This window comes from Idiotropiscis lumnitzeri, chromosome 6, assembly GCF_059441095.1.
Source record: "Idiotropiscis lumnitzeri isolate Australia: NSW breed Sydney's pygmy pipehorse chromosome 6, RoL_Ilum_1.0, whole genome shotgun sequence".
Classification (NCBI taxonomy): domain Eukaryota; kingdom Metazoa; phylum Chordata; class Actinopteri; order Syngnathiformes; family Syngnathidae; genus Idiotropiscis; species Idiotropiscis lumnitzeri.
In genome coordinates this window covers 18,068,806-18,086,861 of record NC_142396.1, presented here as the reverse complement: position 1 = coordinate 18,086,861, position 18,056 = coordinate 18,068,806, and the positions used below count along the sequence as shown (strand labels likewise).

Below are 18,056 nucleotides of genomic sequence, written 5' to 3'. Positions count from 1 at the left end.
AAAACAACATAAAACAATTTCGCTTACATTTATGTCTTCAAATTTCTATATTGGAAAAACCTGCAGATCAAAGTGCATGGTTTATGTATGCAGAAATTGGATAATCGTTTCTCCAACCCTGACCAGCCAACAAGCTGGCACACACGATATGATTCTTTGACGTGAACAACGGGAGCTGCTTGGCTGCTGTTAGTCTTTTTTTTTTTTTTTTTTTTTTAAATTGCTGACTGTTTGACTATTCCTACAAGAATAATTGAAGGATAATTTCTTCCTCGCTCCACTCTGACACTTCTGCTGTCCCACCATGATCACTCCATGCACCCACTATGCTTTTCACACACACGAGGATCAGATTACAAATTGAAGAGAGACACAGGGAAGCGTGGATGTCAGCTGACAGAATTGTTGCTGATAAAATGAGAAGAAGTGAATGATACACAGAGTGTGTGATTCACATAAAAGAGTTTGAATGCATCAAAAATTAACTTCTACAAAACAAGTAAATATTAACAAAAAAGATTAAATCAGATTGACTCAGTTTCTTTTCTGGACCAGTTGTTTGTCATGGTTAAAGTCATGTTCAGTTTAGTGACCACACCAATGTTCAATATATAAATAATACTAGTACCTATTATAGTTATAATAATATTATTATTATTATTGGAATAATAGTAATGTGTGTGATTTTTACAATCTGAATCTTGCCCCACTGTGTTAACTGACTAATTTGCATAATACCACACCCTCACAGTTTTTCCATCCATGACTTGACAGATGGCAAAAAGCAGTGGGACTGCATCATCTGAAACAGTTTCATGTCAAAACCTAAGTATAAGCAGAGCTTCAGTTCAGTTTGGACATAAAGTGCTGACTCCACAAGATCTATTTTAGTAGGCAAGTACACTTGTGCTTGGCATATATACTGGCACACCTTCATATTCGTGCCAGGGAAGGTATAGTTTACCGTGTTTTTTGTCAGACTGTGCTACGTCACGCTGGATATTCAGGCGGTCTGAGGACATGTTCTATTACACACCTGTCAATTTCATGACAAAAATTAGACATTACTTTAGACCAGATGTAACCAGGTCTAAGTTGTGATGCAGGTGGTTTGATGGGATTTTGATGAATTTGATTGAGATGCAGGCAAACATTCTGTGTTATGTTGATGGTATTGGTATTTCATTCAGAAACATGACATCAGTGTGAAGTTATTCATTATCTTTAATATATTCATATATTTTTAAATCATACAGTACCACTGGCACAACTGGTGTAAGTGTGTGTGTTGGTGTGTGTGTGCGTGCATGCGTGGGGGTGGGTGGGTGTGTGTGTTGTGGCGACCGAGGGGAAGTTGAATGGGGTCTGGTTGCCACACACAGATGCATGATTGGGGGTTGATGTCATTCTCCAAGTGCCCACTTCACAGCGGCCAACTTAACATTACTCGCAAGTGGAGCTCTTGCAGTTTCTTATCAAAGGTACTTTTCGCACTGACTTCAGCAAGTCTGTTATGTCTGTCTACCTCCCCTGCACTGAATTTAAAGGGAAGGAAATGTGTCTATTTTATTGGACTGTAATCAAATCGGCTATGTTCATTCCCACCACGGTGCAAATGGACCTTTCTAACTGCGCCCGTCTATGAAAAAGCCAAAGAAGAGAAAACTCAACTTATGCCAACATTTGACTACACTTTGGGCTAGACTCCTGTTGGGCATAAAACTAGGGCCACATAAGTGAAAATACAAGTTCTGTATTTTGGGGGCTTGCATGCGCAGGGTTTCATTTTTATTATTATTATTATTTTTTTTTTTAGCAGTTTAAAATATTAGATTAGATACGAAACAGAGAAATCACAATGTACGTAAATATTCACAGCTTTTGCCTTGGAGGTCAAAATTGAACTCATGTGCATCATGTCATTATCCACACCGCTTATCCTGTACCGGGTCGTGGGAGGGTGCTGGAGCCTAACCCAGCTGACTACTGGCGAAAGGCGCACTACACCCCGAACTGGTTGCCAGCCAGTCACAGGACAGACATGTGCATCATGTTTCCACTAATCATTCATGAGAGGTTCCTGCAGTATAATTGGAGTCCACCTGCAGTGTATTCAGTTGATTGGACATGCTTTGGAAAGGCACACAGTTGTCTAAAAGGTCCCACAGGTGACAGTGCATGTCAGCTCACAAAACAAGCATGAAGTTAAAAGGAATTGTCTGTAGGCCGTCGAGACAAGATTGTCTTGAGGTACAAATGGGAAAAATCAATTGATCATTTTTTTTTTTAATAAAATTTAAAAAAATAAACAATTAAACGCTTTGAATACTTTCTAGATCCAGTTTATGTGAATGAAATCAAATATATATGTAATGCTTTCTTGCTAATTTGAAATATGAGGAATAAGAGTGCATTCAATACATGAATGACACCGCGGTAGGTTTTGAATGTTTGGCCACTTTGTGTTGATTTTTTTCTTTTTCTTGTTTGTTTTGTTGAGTGCTTCTACTTTGAAGGGCAGCCTCCGTCTTGTCCAGGTCACCTTTACTAAAAAACACCTCCTTTCAACACCACAACTTTTATGAGATAAAATAGACTTTTTGCAACATTAACTTTTGCATTGATTGTCATGGCCAAGACAGAACACATCAATATGAAGAAATAAGCATTTTAAAAAAAACCGACAGCTCCAATATCCTTTAGAGAGAAAACCTCAGCAGTCTGAGATATGGCATTGTACTGCCTGAAGCTATTTGAAAAGCACAATAAAGAAAGTGCATTAACAGCAATATGCGAGTGTGCTGCAGTGTGGAAGAGAGTACCAGAAGCCACAGCTTTCCTCAGGAGAATTTGGATTCACTTATCTCTCAACATCTTCTCCAGTCTCATGTCCTGGAGAATGTTCTGGACGGTAGAGGCTATAATAAATACACATTTATTTTTGCATTTAATGTGTGTTCCATGTATGTTATTGTGTGTGAACATATTGTAATAGTATACCTAAAGGCTTCTTCTTTCAAACTGTAAATGCTTTTTTTTTATTCAGACCATGAGAAAATGACATTTTTTAACCTGTGTTTTTGTTCAATACCATGCAGTTTACTAATTACTACCATTGCTAACCAGCCTCATATATACAAGTTTGTATATAACTCGTAGACTTTATACAGCTCCTCATAATACTAGCGAGAGAGAGAGACAACATTGGAGTCTTTTTCATCTTTCTTCAAAGAAAGCCATGTATGTTGTATTTATTTCATTTTAATATTTTTTTAAAACTCATTTTAGAAAGGTTATTTAGTTAGTTCTGCTGTTCCATAAAGTATCCATCCAAATTCTGATGCCAGTCTTTGGGATGTGTTCAAGCGAGATATGAAGGGATGATCATTTTAGAGTCGAAAGTATTTCTACCTTTAAACTCTTTATCTATTGCATAAACTGTTGGAGTGTGAGTGTGCTGGAGCTCAGGGAGAGGTCGTGTTGTGTGCCATTAAGTGAGCAAATGTGTCGATGGATGATAGTGAGGGAAGAAATATGCACACATACGCACACACTCAAAGATTTTCACACACTACTTCTGTGCACCTGCTGGCTCAATCAATTCTGCTACCAGATTAAATTCACCCAATCTCATCCTTTTCGGTCCATTTTGTAATAAACAATGTGAAACGTTGTGTCAGTGAGGGGCATATTGAGACAAGATGTGCAAGACTTCAAATGAATATTTACAATGAAGCTATTACGCCTGTTCGATGCGACGAGATGTGAAGTGGTCCTTCACCAATCACAACATAGAAATACTTAGACTAAGTTGCCTTTCCTACTTTGAACTCAAGATAAAATGTGTGCAGAAAGACACAGACACACTGATGCTATTAATATTTTGTACAGTAGCTAATTGCCAGGCTATGTTAAGGGGGCGAGTATACATTCTCTTGTGTCAATGATCTGTGTGAATTATAGATCACAGTGTTTCTATCTTAGGTTTTGTAGCGTGGCCCTTAGGGCCTACTTGGCTGAGGGGGAGAGTGTGATAGACGTGTGCAGAATTGCTGTATGGGAAGAAACAATATCAGGGTGTAGCAGAAGTGCACTTATATCAAAGCTTAGTTAAGAGTCTGCATTGAAATTCTATTTTTTTTTTTAATTGTATCTGCGCCTTGACACAAATGCCAGCGGATCCTGATATTCATATCAGTGCAATGCTCACTGCGCAGATTTGTCTATTTGGCAGATGGGTCTCTGCCAAGCTGGGCGGGCCGGCGTTGCAAGAGTGTCTTGGAGTGAGAATTGGGTGGCAGAAAGACGTATTGTATCCTTAAATGTTAACAGAGCGCATCAAACCCTTTAAATTGTTGAAATCATCCTATTGGGCGGCATAGCTATTTCCATGCTTTTGTGCCACAGGCTACGCTGGATTTACATGGTCATGAGAATCGAGCCCAGAGTCACTTCCGGATGAGCCCATTGCTGTAGCAAGGACTCCCATTCTCTTTTACAAACCCTAATTCCAATGATATTGGGGTCAATGTAAATAAAAACAGAACACAATCTGTTGCAAATCCCTTTCAACCTATATTACACACTACAAAGACAAACTGATAGTTTTTTTTTTTTTTGCAAGCTGTGGTAGGGGCATGTTTACCACTGTGTTGCATCACCGTTCCTTTTAACAAAACTAACACTCCTGTATATCATCAAAGATGCTTGCTTTTGAACTTTTTGCTCATAACAACCTGGACGTTCCATTTCGTCCTTGGCCCGGAGGACACAAGTTCTATGATTTCTCAAAACAGTTTGAAATGTGGACTCATCAGACCACAACAGACTTTTACTCTGAATATGAGTCCATCTCAGATGAGCTGGGGCCAACAGCGTTTCTGGACATTGTTGATAGATGTTAATGCTCCTTTTATAACCTTAACACCTTTGCAATTATGCTGTTCACCCATGCAAAGAGTCAAACAGGTGTTTTTTGAGCCCTGCTTAATTTTCCCAGTTTTGTGTCATCTGTGGTTGTTTTTTAAGTGGTCTATAAATGAACTTGAGTCGAGGCAAGTTGAGTTGAGAATTTAATGGAAAAATGAAAAAAGTAGTGGTTGTCATGTCTCACAGTCAAGAGGTGGTAGTCTTGACACAGCTTGGGCCCTCCTCTGTGGAGTTTGAATGTTCTTCTAGTACTCATGTGGGCTCTCTACAGAGACACTAGCCTCCTTCCTCATTCTAAAATCATTCACGTTAGTTTAAGTTTCTAGAATCTAAATTGTCCATTAGTGTGTGTGAACTGTTTGTTTATACTCTGTGCCATACAACTAGGTGGCGAGCAGACAAGGCTTTACCCCACCTCTTGCCCAAGGTCAGCAGGAATGGGCTCCAGCTCACTTGCAACCGTAATGAGGCCAAGCTGTACAGAAAATTAATGCAACATCTGATCCATATGCTTAATAATAAAAGTCTTAATATTGTGCGTTGAACCACAAATGATTTGCCTACTGGGCAGTGCCCTCTTAGACGGTTAAATCTCAATCAATCAATTTTTACTAATGTGGATTAGTTGCCCTGCGGCCACAATTGTGTCATCTGCAGCGATTTTTTAGATATTTTGACGGTCCGTCCTCTGTTCTCGTTCGCAACCTGAGCACCCTTTCATCAGCGTCCCTCCATTCTTATTCCTAAAATAATCGTCTTTGGACCCCGTCCAACCTCGTCCTTTTAAAGCGCTTCTGTCCTTGCATTTCACCACTCTGTCTCTCCTAACTGAAAAAAAATAACGCTTCCGTGCATGACGAGGGGCTAACGGCAGAGTTTTCACAATTCATCAACATTATTTAAGCTCCTTAGCTGGCTAATTTCCCATTCACATCCACTTACCATGATTTCCGGACTACAAAACACACCGAATTAAAAGCCACAATAGATACTGACCGAGGCGGGACATTAGCAATAAAAACGAATTTCTACTTAAATTAGCCGTTTCAGATGACTAGCCGCGGGTCTCCACATTGTTAAATGGGCGATAACTATGCCTTAAACACCGGTAGATGCTTTACTTTACTAGAACGCAGCTATTGTTACGCAGTATACCGGAACCTTGCTCAGACTCTTGTTATCACACAAGGCAAATTCACAGATGAGCTTGGACTGGCGTCGCATGGACCTCACTATGGCGTAAGGTGTATTCAGTGGTGCTGAAGAGGAAGCTCTGTCGGGAAATTGAATCTGAAATCCAGGAAAGTAGTGTAGTTTCCGTCCTGACCGTGGAACAGTTGAGCAGCTCTACAGCCTCAACAGACTTCTCCACAAACCAGTGCACACGTGCTTTGTGAACTCTTATTGGAGTGGTCCGCAGCTGAGTGTGAAGGGGTTGGGATGAGAATCAGCACCTCCAAATCTGAGACCATGGTCCTCAATCAGAAGAGGGTGGATTGCCCTCTTCTGGTCGGGGGTGCGATCCTGCCCTAAATGGAGTTCTTGGCAACATCTGCAGTGATGTAGGCGATCTGTCAAGGTGAAGAAGGAGTTGATCTAAAAAGTAAGCAATTGATTGGCTGGGTCATGATCAAAAGAACAAAATCATAGATATAAAAGGCTAAAATTGAATGTGGGCTGAAACGGGGCCGTCCCTTCGAGATAGGATGAGAAGTTCCGTCCTCCGGGAGGGGTTCATAGTTGTCTCATTAACCAGCCAGATCAGGTGGGCCTCCTGGGGACTGCGAGGAGGACATCTGGACACATCCCACCTCGGGAAGCCCCGGGAATAACCTAGGACTCCATCTCTCAGTTGGCCTGTGAACATCTGGCGAAGCCCCCGGAAGAGCTGGATGAAGAGGTTGAGGAGAAGTAAGTCTGGATTTCTCTGCTAGAGCTCCTGCCTACACAACCCGACCCTAGATAATAAGAAGAACATGGATGGATGTCTACGTGCCTTCGCTCAATAGTTTGGCAAACATTTCTCTAGAGAACATCTCCGCAAGAAATAACAGGGCTTTTGCATGATTGTATGTTTTTAGGTTTCTTTGTTTGAGTGCATGTTTAATGATGGGTGGACCTGTGTGTGTACCTTTTTATGAAAGCCATCAACTGAGATAATGGAAGTCAATGTGGCCTGCGTGAATGTGCGTCTCTTGGGAGTGTTTGTCTTTTGATTAGAGAGCAGCAGAGAATGGCTGACTACACTGGAACCTTAATTGTCTCCCTGAATCACTGAACTGTGACTTCTGACAGTAAAGCTGACATGACTGGTTGACTCTGCTCTCCGGAGTGCAAATGCAGTCAATTATGACATTTACATGAGTGGTTCCAACAGGCTTTTTAACATGAGTGTGAAATGGTTTTCTTTTTATCCTGTTTATTTAATGGCTTGACATCCGAGTATAATTGAATAACCAATTCACATCCTAGGCCACATCAGAGTAACGGTTGCACTCTGAGATTTGCTTTGAACTGGAAAACTTCTCTCTTGTACGTGTTGTTCCAATAAATCCCAGACTTTCAATGATTGCAGGTGTTGTTGTTGTTGTTTTTTGTTGTTGTTTCGATTGACCCAATCTCTGAGGCCAATAATGAGGCAATGAATTTCACACCCACAAGTAGTTTGTAAGATTGGAGAGCACTGTTATTCTTTCCTTCCTGCATTCTGTTGACCACTATGAGATGACATGATGCAACCATGAAGTGAATGCAAGAGGAGAATTCAAGGGAATTCCTCTCAAAGGGAGAAACTCAAAAGAGAATGATGATCGAAAATAAATGGGATTGTGAAAACATTAACTTCTAAACATATGTTATACTGTATCTTGTCTCAAATAACTGTGACATTCTCTGGACAGGTGTATGAGCGAGGAACAAACGTGGAGCAGTTTGTGACCCGTTTCCTCCTGAAAGAATCAGCCAATCAGATCCAGTCGCTTTTGAATTCAGTGGAGAGTGCTGTGGATGCCATTGATGAACAACACTGCCAGTCAGGGTGAGTCCCTGGTGCAGTGTTTTCCTGAATCCATGTATAGTATATATCAGTGCATATTGTTCAAAATGTATGTCTTGAAAAATAACGCTTTGTATATGAGGTGTGTCAGAAATGTTCCAGGACCGATGTCACAAAATATATATTTCAAATACAGCCTTCAAGTTTTTCCTTTTATTGTGGGCCAGAATATCATCCAGTGCATCTATGAAGACATTTGACTTTGTTCAGTACATGAGAAGAAGCAAGAGTATATACACAGCATGTTTCTTTCACGAAATACACGACTGATACGTGCACACACTAACAGTAAGTGCTTGAATATCGCCTTTCTGGTATATCAGTTGAGCATTTGCTTATGGTATCTCCTTCACACTTGAAAGGTTCTGGGTTTTGAATCTCAGCTCAGGTCTTACTTATGAAGTTTATATGTTCTCCCCTTGTGTGTGCGTGTGTGCGCCTGTGTGGGTGCGTGTGCGCGTGTGTGTTTTCTTTTGGATTTCTCATGCATCCCCATTCATGTTCGTTGTTGGCTCGTGCCCATAGGTGTTAATCTAACGTGATGATGTAAATGCCTTGTGATTTTTTTTTTTTGGGCAGTCAAAGGGAAACGTTAGCTTCTTGCGCAAAGTGATCTGAAATAGGCTTCAGCATATCAGCAATCCTGCACGGATAAGCAGTAGGAAGTGAATAAATAACATCTATTTCGTCATCTGTATCCTGCATGTACTGTCATTTAAAAAACAAACGTGTGACTTTGGTTTGCATGTGAATAGTGTTTCAGGGCACTGAAAATTGGCTTTCTGAATTGGTCAAGATGAATAGTTTTCAATAATTTATTCCATTCTATTTCAGTCATATTCCAGCCAAGACGAGCCCCCGGATGTCAGAGAGGCGCCATGACAATGTTGTTCCTGATTATCCCCCTAACAACAGAATCAGTGCAAGGGAGGCTGTCAGGACCATCAACACTGCCTCAGGTACCACACACACACACACACACGCACACACACCTACACGCATACACGCAGATTGCAGCAGCTCCTTATATTTTATGGCTGAAGCCATCCATCATCTGCTTGTATGATTACCTTTACACCCGCAATCATTAGGCAGAGGATGCTCCACTGACACGCAGCAGTTTCTCATCCACTTAACCCAGACGCACACACGGTTTTGTGTCATGGGCCATGTCAGATGACGTTATATCATCATCAAGATAAGGATGACAATAACTTCAACATTTTCTTAGTTTTATCAATGTATACGTGTAAAAATATTGTGTAGGCCTAGTGTCCATGATTATTTTGCTGTGTGAAAACACATTTACAATGCCCACAATAAACTGTAAAGAGAACAAATAAAAAGACACACATCTACCTCCTGATTTTTTTTCCTTTTTAAGAAAGCCTCTGAGGTACAGGCCCTCTGGCCGGGGTGACCCTCGGTGGTCCTCACAGTGACAACAGTCAACCCACATTGTCTACTTGACTGAACATGATTTATTTTGGCAATCCAATGATCAAATCCCATTGGTTAAATTCAATGAATCAATTTATGATGGGAATAATGATGACAATGTGAGCATGTGTCAAGAAGTTTCCATGATTATTATTACTCACTGTCGTTATCTTAAGGTGCTTCTTTAAATGGCTGAAATGGGTCCTGGAGTAGTTTGGGTATCTGTTCAAAAAAAGGCTTGCAGCATTTTATTCTGCCTCGAGTACCAGCTCATTTACATTTACGTGGACACTGTCAGAAAGAAGAAGCCAAGCTAACCGCAGCAACAATTGTTCATGTTATGCATGACAGAAACATGCCACCAATGTAGTAACGTAGTAAAATTCAAAATAAGCCTTGCTATACCAAATAATATATTGACATCAATGCCTTGGGATGTTTTTATCTTAATGATAATGGCATAATGGCTGAGTTGACTGGTCTCCTACCGACGTTATTTTGAAATGATGTTCAATTGCTAATTAAATGCACTCAAAAAAATACACTGATAGTATTATACACCGCCTGTTGCCAGCATTAATAGACGTAAATGACTGCCCACTTTGTTGCTGACGTCCTGACACATTCGCTGTTCCACCTGAATACTTTTTAACGAACCAGGCTTGCTCAAAGGTGTCGTTTTAACTGTCAAAATCACTACTGGGCTTGTGATGTCACTTTGTCTCAAACAAAAATGTGGGGAAAGATTTGTGTAAAATCTCACAGTTTCTGGAGAGAAAACAATGTGCTGCTATGCACAGATTAAATTTAAGTATTAAATGTTGATGATCAAAAAATGAAAACCCGGTGGTTGTTTATGATTAAGATTTTTTAGCATTATTATATTTTTATGCGGATACTTTATTACTTTATATAGGCTATCCATATACCAAAAGATTCAGTAACTCCAGCCCTCGACAGATGTTTCATCCCAAAAGAATGGTGACTTGCCCGAAGCCGCAATTGGCTAATTTAACCGTATGCCTCCATAAAGCGAGTGCCCTTCAACATTAGATTGCAATTTCACTTGGTAAGACGGCAAGCTGCCAAATTACCGTCGCCTTCAATGAATTAGTGGTGTCGTGCCTGACATGGCTCAAAACAAATACTTTCCCTCCCCCCGGATGTTGACTCCTGAGAACAAACATTGGAGTATGTGCCAGTTATAAGCAACTAAGACTTTTAACATTGAAAGCTAATAATGCTATTTTATGCGAACATTGCATTTCTGGTTACTCTGGCTTTGACATAATGATGTCTCTGTGTGGTCCTTTTGCTTGACTGTCTTGCAGTGGCGAGCCGTGCATTTCACATGAAGGCCTTCAGTAAAGTCCTAATTAGTCCGACTTGATTAAATACCCCTCATAACACCATCAATTTATGTCACCACGGCTCGGCCATTGTGGGTTAAAAAAGCAAGGATACATTTTAGATTTTCGAACGGACGCAGCCTGGCCATTCCGATTCTTTCTAATCGGAATACAGCTCCATATGAACCCTGCTGGAGAACAGAGGTTTTAATGATAAGCATAATAAGCCCATAATAGGGTAAGCGGATTTCAATGATAATTAGCCGGCGAATAATCTTTAAATAAACCTCTGCTGTTAGCATCTCTCCCGCAGCAGTATCATGAAAAGGCCGCTTTTCTGTTTTTGGGCGGCGGGTTGAATTGGGGTCGGGGGTCGACACCTTTTATGAATAAGGCCGGAGGGTCGAGGCCAGAACGGTACCTTGGTCGCGGCCTGAGGGCGGGGGACTGACCATCAAAAAAGGGTCAAGGTCCAGGCTCTGCACTTCAAGAATTTAGTCTGTGACTCCTGAGACAAGGGAATTTTTTTCTGATGATCTTTCCGTCCTTCAGGTGCCTTAAGGCATGCTGCCTTGTACCTTTTTCAACGAATTGGCTTGGAGATAGCCACATTCAGTACACATATACAGCCTGATTTCGTGGACTTCTTCAATAAATAAAGTTGTATTGTATTGTTTTATTATGGAATCCACTGTGTTAATCGAGACCTTCAAAGCAGCATATTTTTTTTTCTCACATCTGTGGCTTGAGACAGTTCTGTCTTCAAGGTCTATAGACAATTGCTTTGACTTAATGCTTGGTTTGTGCTCTGACATGAACTGGCAACTGTGGAGGGCACCTTACTCCATATAGACAAGTCTGTGCCTTTCCAAAGCATGTCCAGTCAATTGAATTTACCAAATAGTGGACTCAAATTAAGCTGCACAAACATCAAGGATAATCAGTGGAAACAGGATGCAGCTGAGTTGCTTTTCGAGCTTCATAATCATAGCAAAGGCTGTGGATAATTACAGACTTTGGTTTTTGTCTTTTCTTGGTTTGCATAATCTAATAAGAAAAAAAGCCTTCAATTTATGTCGTCATTGTTGTTTATTATATGTAGAAACACTGATTGCCTTTTTCTGTTCGTTATTTTGTATTAATTTATTTTTGCTTAAATCCCCAGAAAGAGTCCAATTTTGAAAAACACTTGGGATCCTAAATGTGCAATATGTTTATTATAAAATAAACAGGGCAGGCTTTATAGTTTCCTAATATCTGTGGTGTAAATAATGTACCCACAGCACTTCTTTTTATTATTGATTGTTGATTTAGCAAATGATCACTAGGGCAAAGATTAAAGCTCTCAATTTTAATAAATAAATGATATAAAAGCAATATTGCTGATGAACAGTTACTGAGCAGCAAAGCAATTATCAAAGTCAAAGTCTGTCAACTGTGAAGTCCAGATGTTGTCATGATACACTCTACGACAAACAGTACAAGAAAGAGCTTCCATCCGTCTTTGCACCAGCCTGTGTGTAAAACACAAGCTCCGTTTATAAAAGTTACTCACTCATCAGCAACTTATGGCGCTGGCACACAGTAGTGCCTACAAATCGTATTTGTTTTATTGGGTGTCTGTACAGTGATTTTTTATTTCAACCTAAACTGCCACAGCATACAATGAAAGAACACAAGATTTATTTTGAAAAGCAATTTGTCACATAAACTACACATAAATCACATTATTTTGTATTAAATCACATTTGGGCTACCTAGCGGGGTTGGTAGAATTGTAAAATGAGGAAAGGGAAATGAGAAAGTATACTTTAATTTAAAACATCAATACACAAAGAATTCATTGAATAGCAGAGAAGAAAAGTGCATCTCTTAAATGGTCAAATATACTGACCTGAATTCTGACACCAGTTTCCTCTGGGGAAAAAACAATCCATGAAAGCTGAAAGATTGGTGTAAAATTGTGACTGGAGAGAACTTCAACAAATTGTGATTTCATCCTTGACCTCACTTGGTCATGTTGCGTTTGACACAGCGTATAAATTCTGTGGAAATTCTCTTTCAACTACTTGCCTGTATGTTGCTGTCACCTCGGTACTATTGACCGAGCATTGTAATAAATTACAGGCAGTAATGTATTTCAGATTCATTGGTTTGGAAGTCTTGTTTTCGACTTTGACTAACACGTCAGTGACCGTATTCTATTTTTAACATGACAACACAAGGATTCTCTGTTTATTACATAACACTCCCAACCATGAAATCAGTATATCTTCTGACGTTATTGATTACCTTATCCCTGGGGGGAAAGAGACTTTCTTTGCGTTGTCTTCCCTTTAAATTACCCACTCCTGGAAATGTGTTGGGCCCTTAACCCTCACACTGGCACAACGGTGTTCATTTGTGCACTATGAGCATGAGATGAGTCAGACCATTGACAGTGACACACAGGTCTAATTTTACGACACCTAAATGCTTCTACTGGGACTAATTTATAGCTACTCGTAAATAATATACAGCTTTATAAACTAGTAGTCCATTGACTGTCATGCCTTGGGCCCAAAGCTGAAGGGGTCGACAAATGCAATGACACGTCAAGGCTAAGGAATCTTCGTAACAGACGCCACCCTACTGGTAGGCTTGCTTTTGAACACAGACAACTAAATAAAGCAAATGTATCACTTACGGCCCTCAAAAAGAAAAAAACTAGATGAAAAGGAAAAAAAGTGGTTGTAGTATTGTGTATCTATTACATGAGAAAAGTAGAGATGTCAGATGATCCAATCCCACCGGTATAATATTAGTTAACTACTTTATTGGTCTGTTCATTAAGATGTAACATTACATGTTTTCTATTCCTTTTTTGTTGTTGTTGTTTTTGCTATATAATAAATGTGACATTTGCTGTTAGTGTTGCTAGTAAAATGACAGCAATCCCATATTTAGCTAAAGGGGCTTGATAATGTAAATGTTTGGCAGGCCAGATAAAGCACAAACATACATGGCTCTGCTCATACAATTTCAATTTACTAAAACAGTGAATATGAGTTCAGCTGAAATATTTAAAACTAACCAAAACTACGTTTTACGTTTACAAAACTAACTAAAACTAAGTATAATTGTTGAGAAAATGTGCTTATATTTCATCTTTCGCAATTAATTTAATGCACGAGCCTTCAGGGTTTTTAGAAGCATTTGTTTTGATAATAATGGCACAGCCGTTTCCCAGAAGAAGAGAAGGTCGTACAGTCATCCGGGAGTTGTAGTCCTCTAAATCTTTGTCGTACAGAAATAACATCATCCATCAGCAGCAAATTTGTGTGTTGCATGAGCTTAAATGGCTCACCACCTCTTGACTTTTAACGCAGCCCGAAACGCAATGCTAGGTTAAAAGTGCTTTTCTTTTTTTTTTTTGTTTGTTTCATGCATAAAAAATATATACAATATAGGAACAAATGTACTCTCAGATTTAATACTTCTTAACAATAATTCAACCCACAAATCAACTTTAGAAGTTGACAACTTGACTAACAAGGCATCCGAGCTTTATCATAATTTCGGCGCATGCATGCATGCCTGCTTCTAACTTTAGAAGCAGTATGCACGGCACTTATCGTGACTTAAAGTCCGTGAACTGTTAAAACATTAAACTGTACACAGCATGATCAAAATGTTTTTAAAAGAATATTTTTATAGAATTTTTACAGCAAAATACTTATCATGGTCTTTTTTTTATCTTGATCAAATGTAAAACACTGTTTTTTTAAACTAAAACTAATACTGAAACTAATTAAAACATAACTAAAACTCAGTGTTTTGGGAAAAACTAAAACTAATAAAAACTGACAAACACACCCAGAAAACGAATTAAAACAAACTTAATTGAAAAAAACTAAACGTAATAAAAACTAACTTTAATTAAAATTTGTAAACTATAATAACTCTGGCAGACACATTTTTGCTTCTGCGCAATAAGCTTTGCATCGGCAAACAAAACTCCCATTGGCCATCCACTACACACACACGCACACACACCCGCACGCACACAGTCACAAAAAATAATGTGTTGGCGATGCAAAAAAATTATACCACTGTCAGCACACAGTCACGTTTCTGACATTATAGATATATAGCCGCAGAATGTTATTAAGATGATTGAGTAGGTATAACATTCAATCATAAATTAATCTTGGAAACCCAGCATATCATTTTAGATGTAGCTGTGCCTCAATTTTGATGGGCTCGAGCAACGTGTGATTTCAGGTATTAAGTCAGGTATTAGCATGAAGTGCTAAAAAAAAACAAAAAAAAAACATCATACATATTTTGTTGTGTTTTCGTGCTGGTCTTGCTTCTGACACCATCAAGAGCAAAACAAAATCCGAACAGCTAAAACCTTCGGTCACTGGGCAACCCACTCTATGAACTGAGCCACAGGCGCCCAGCAGGACCAGCATGTTGGGACTGTCCTTAGCTGCTCATAGCTGGTAACCAACTGAAGTCTTGCTGGTGCCACCAGCTACCAGCAGGGCAACAGCAGCATGTTTGTGTTGCGGTGTGGCTTTGGCTCACTTTTTAAATGTTACAGTAGGTTGGCCAGTAGGTGAAGGTTTGACTGAAAACAGAACAAAACCATGATGGTCTATGCTGGGTGTTTTTCGTAGGCCTCCGTTGCTTTTCCATTACAACAAATGCACAGCGGGGTTTGGTAGGAACTGAACTGAACTGTGCAAGCCTGCGCTGCGCAATTAACACTCAGTGTATTTCTGCCATAATCTCGGCCACTGCTTTTGTGGCGATTCAAAATATGAATTGCCTTTGCATGATGTGGCGACTTTGCAAAGTACAGCCCATCAAATATACAGAAGCTTTCACTTATAGACGAAAAATCAATTTCCGTGTTTGAACCAGTGAGACACAGCCACCAGACAGAAATACAGTGTACATACTGCAACCATTTTGTGTTTTATATTTACGTGTAACCTTATTTTCAATGTCATACATACCATGACAGAAATGGTACGATAATTATGTTTAAGGCTTACTGCCAATGCTCATTCATCCTTATTGGAGAACTCAGTCTCATGTATTTGGCCATCTCTCAGAGTCAACAGCTTGTCATAAGTGCATATGAAATTGTAAATATGGTTCAGCGTTGTTGTAAAACTAGCAAAAAAATACCCATAAGCAGTACGGCAATACTCAAATCGGTGGTGACTAAAACAAATTGGCCATTAAAAACAAACGAGTGAGAATTTCCAGAATCAAATCAGCAAAACAGTTCATCAGCATTTTTTGTCCTTGTTACTTCATTGCTAGCCTCACGCCGTCACAGCAGCAGAAAAGCAAAAATATTTTTGAGCTCTCATGCCACATTCTTACACAGTACGTTCTGAGAACCACTCATATGACACTAATAATGATCTGGCATATCACTCAATAGCAACTGGTGGTTGCAAGGGAAGGCCCAGTCAACGATGTGACATCACGACCGTTCCTACCATATCGCCTTTCATGAAATTAACCAGGGGGATTGCGGTCAGCAATTTTGGCAACTACAAAACAAGACACAAAGGTGGAGACACCAGATATTTCTCAAACTTCACAATCTTGCTTTGTTTCCCATTCAGTACCTCAAAATGCGCAGTCAAAGTCTCTCTTTAATGCAGTGTCTCGTTGTTTAGCGACAGTTTTAACTGCACATCAATGACAACAATCTAATAACTTAAAGACATAGAGGTCATACAATCCCAAAATAATAAACCAAAATAACTATTTTATATCTGAGAAAATCAGATCAGTATGAATTATTACATTTCTTATTGCATTTGATATTCATATTCGTACCATTGATGAATTTGCAGGGACTTCACACTTGTCTGCTACACTAGTTCAGTTGGATAAAACCGTTGGCAGCTGCAGGTGATGTAACAAGGTTTCATTTTGCCTTTCACACACATTAATGGCTTTTCCCCCTTGGTTATCTCAATAATAGCTGCAGAAAACACAGCTTGACTGCAACATTTTTCAAGCAGTCTGGGTACTTAAACGACTGTTTCTGCCGTCATTGTGAAGTAGTCATTCTCACATGACAAATTCTCTTAATTTTGAGCTGAGCCACTGCAGTTCGGTGTGCATCTTTTGCCGTTAACATTTTTATTTCAATCAAAATGCTCCTTCTGCTTGCACAATTTTAAGAATGCATATGAGGGGTGAGAATCTCCTACCAAAAAAAAATCACAGGCCCACAATTTGATTTGCTTACCAAATATGGACGGTTCTTGCATCAACTTGGTATTATCCTGCACAATATGATATAGCGCAGACCAATCGCTATTATGTCATCCATCCATTATCTGTACCGCTTCTCCTCATGAGGGTCACAGGGGGTGCTGGAGCAGTAGGCGGGGGACACCCTGAACTGGTCGCTAGCCAATCGCAGTTGTATTGTGTATTGTGAAATACTAACCTTGACTTGTTTATCACTAAGACATTAAAAATATAAAGTAACAGTGTTGTCATTTTTATTTGGTTGCTGGCCAGTCTTATCTGCAACAGCCATCACGGCCTCATTGAAAATAAGATCTGATACGCAGGCGTATATGCGACTAATAAGTGAATGTTTGGATGTGAAAGTCCTGAAGTGCGGCATAACATGTCTGAAAATAGTACATTTTTGGAAATAACGAGGGTCCAGAACACTGAAGTAGAGAGGCACATTGTGTTAAAAAAATAAATAAAACTCCTACGTCGCTTAATATGTCAGAAAACAGCAATTACCCATTCACAAATTGTATGTGTACATCTCTGGCCACATCAACCACTAAAAATACTGCCCCAATACATAAAATACCCTCCTACATTAAGTGTTATATTTGTTGTATTGTCACTGTACAGCAAGTAATGATATATATATGACATAATTCTCTGCAACGAAAGAGCCTTTTCATTTCAACCATTTCAAAGATTCCACTGGAGCCACAAACTCTTTAGTGAAGATCATTTTTCTTTTCTTTTAAATTTTGCAGCAGGTGCCCCAGTTGAACCGCTTGTGCATTAGGGAGTGACTTCACTTTGCTTCCAGTTGAAAAAAAAAGAGAGCATACATGCTTGTGACCTCCATTAGCTATGGGATGGTAGAGTGTAGAAAGAGAAGAGAGAGTTGTTCTGTGGTAGGACCAGGGCCACCGAAAAAGGGGGAATACGGAGAAGAATTCTAGGGGCCCTAATAAAATCATAATCCTGACAAAATAATATGACTCTCAGTGAGATTTATTTTCCTG

General features: G+C 39.5%; 1 protein-coding gene across 1 annotated transcript in view; it reads left to right on the top strand.

Moving 5' to 3' along the window:
- The window catches only part of necab2 (N-terminal EF-hand calcium binding protein 2), a 118,595-nt gene that overhangs the window by 63,882 nt on the left and 36,657 nt on the right, over positions 1 to 18,056 (top strand). The window contains exons 6-7 of the mRNA XM_088299526.1: positions 7,830 to 7,966; positions 8,819 to 8,943. Of these exons, the coding sequence (XP_088155652.1) occupies positions 7,830 to 7,966; positions 8,819 to 8,943 (262 nt within the window). The remainder of the gene's footprint in view (positions 1 to 7,829; positions 7,967 to 8,818; positions 8,944 to 18,056) is intronic.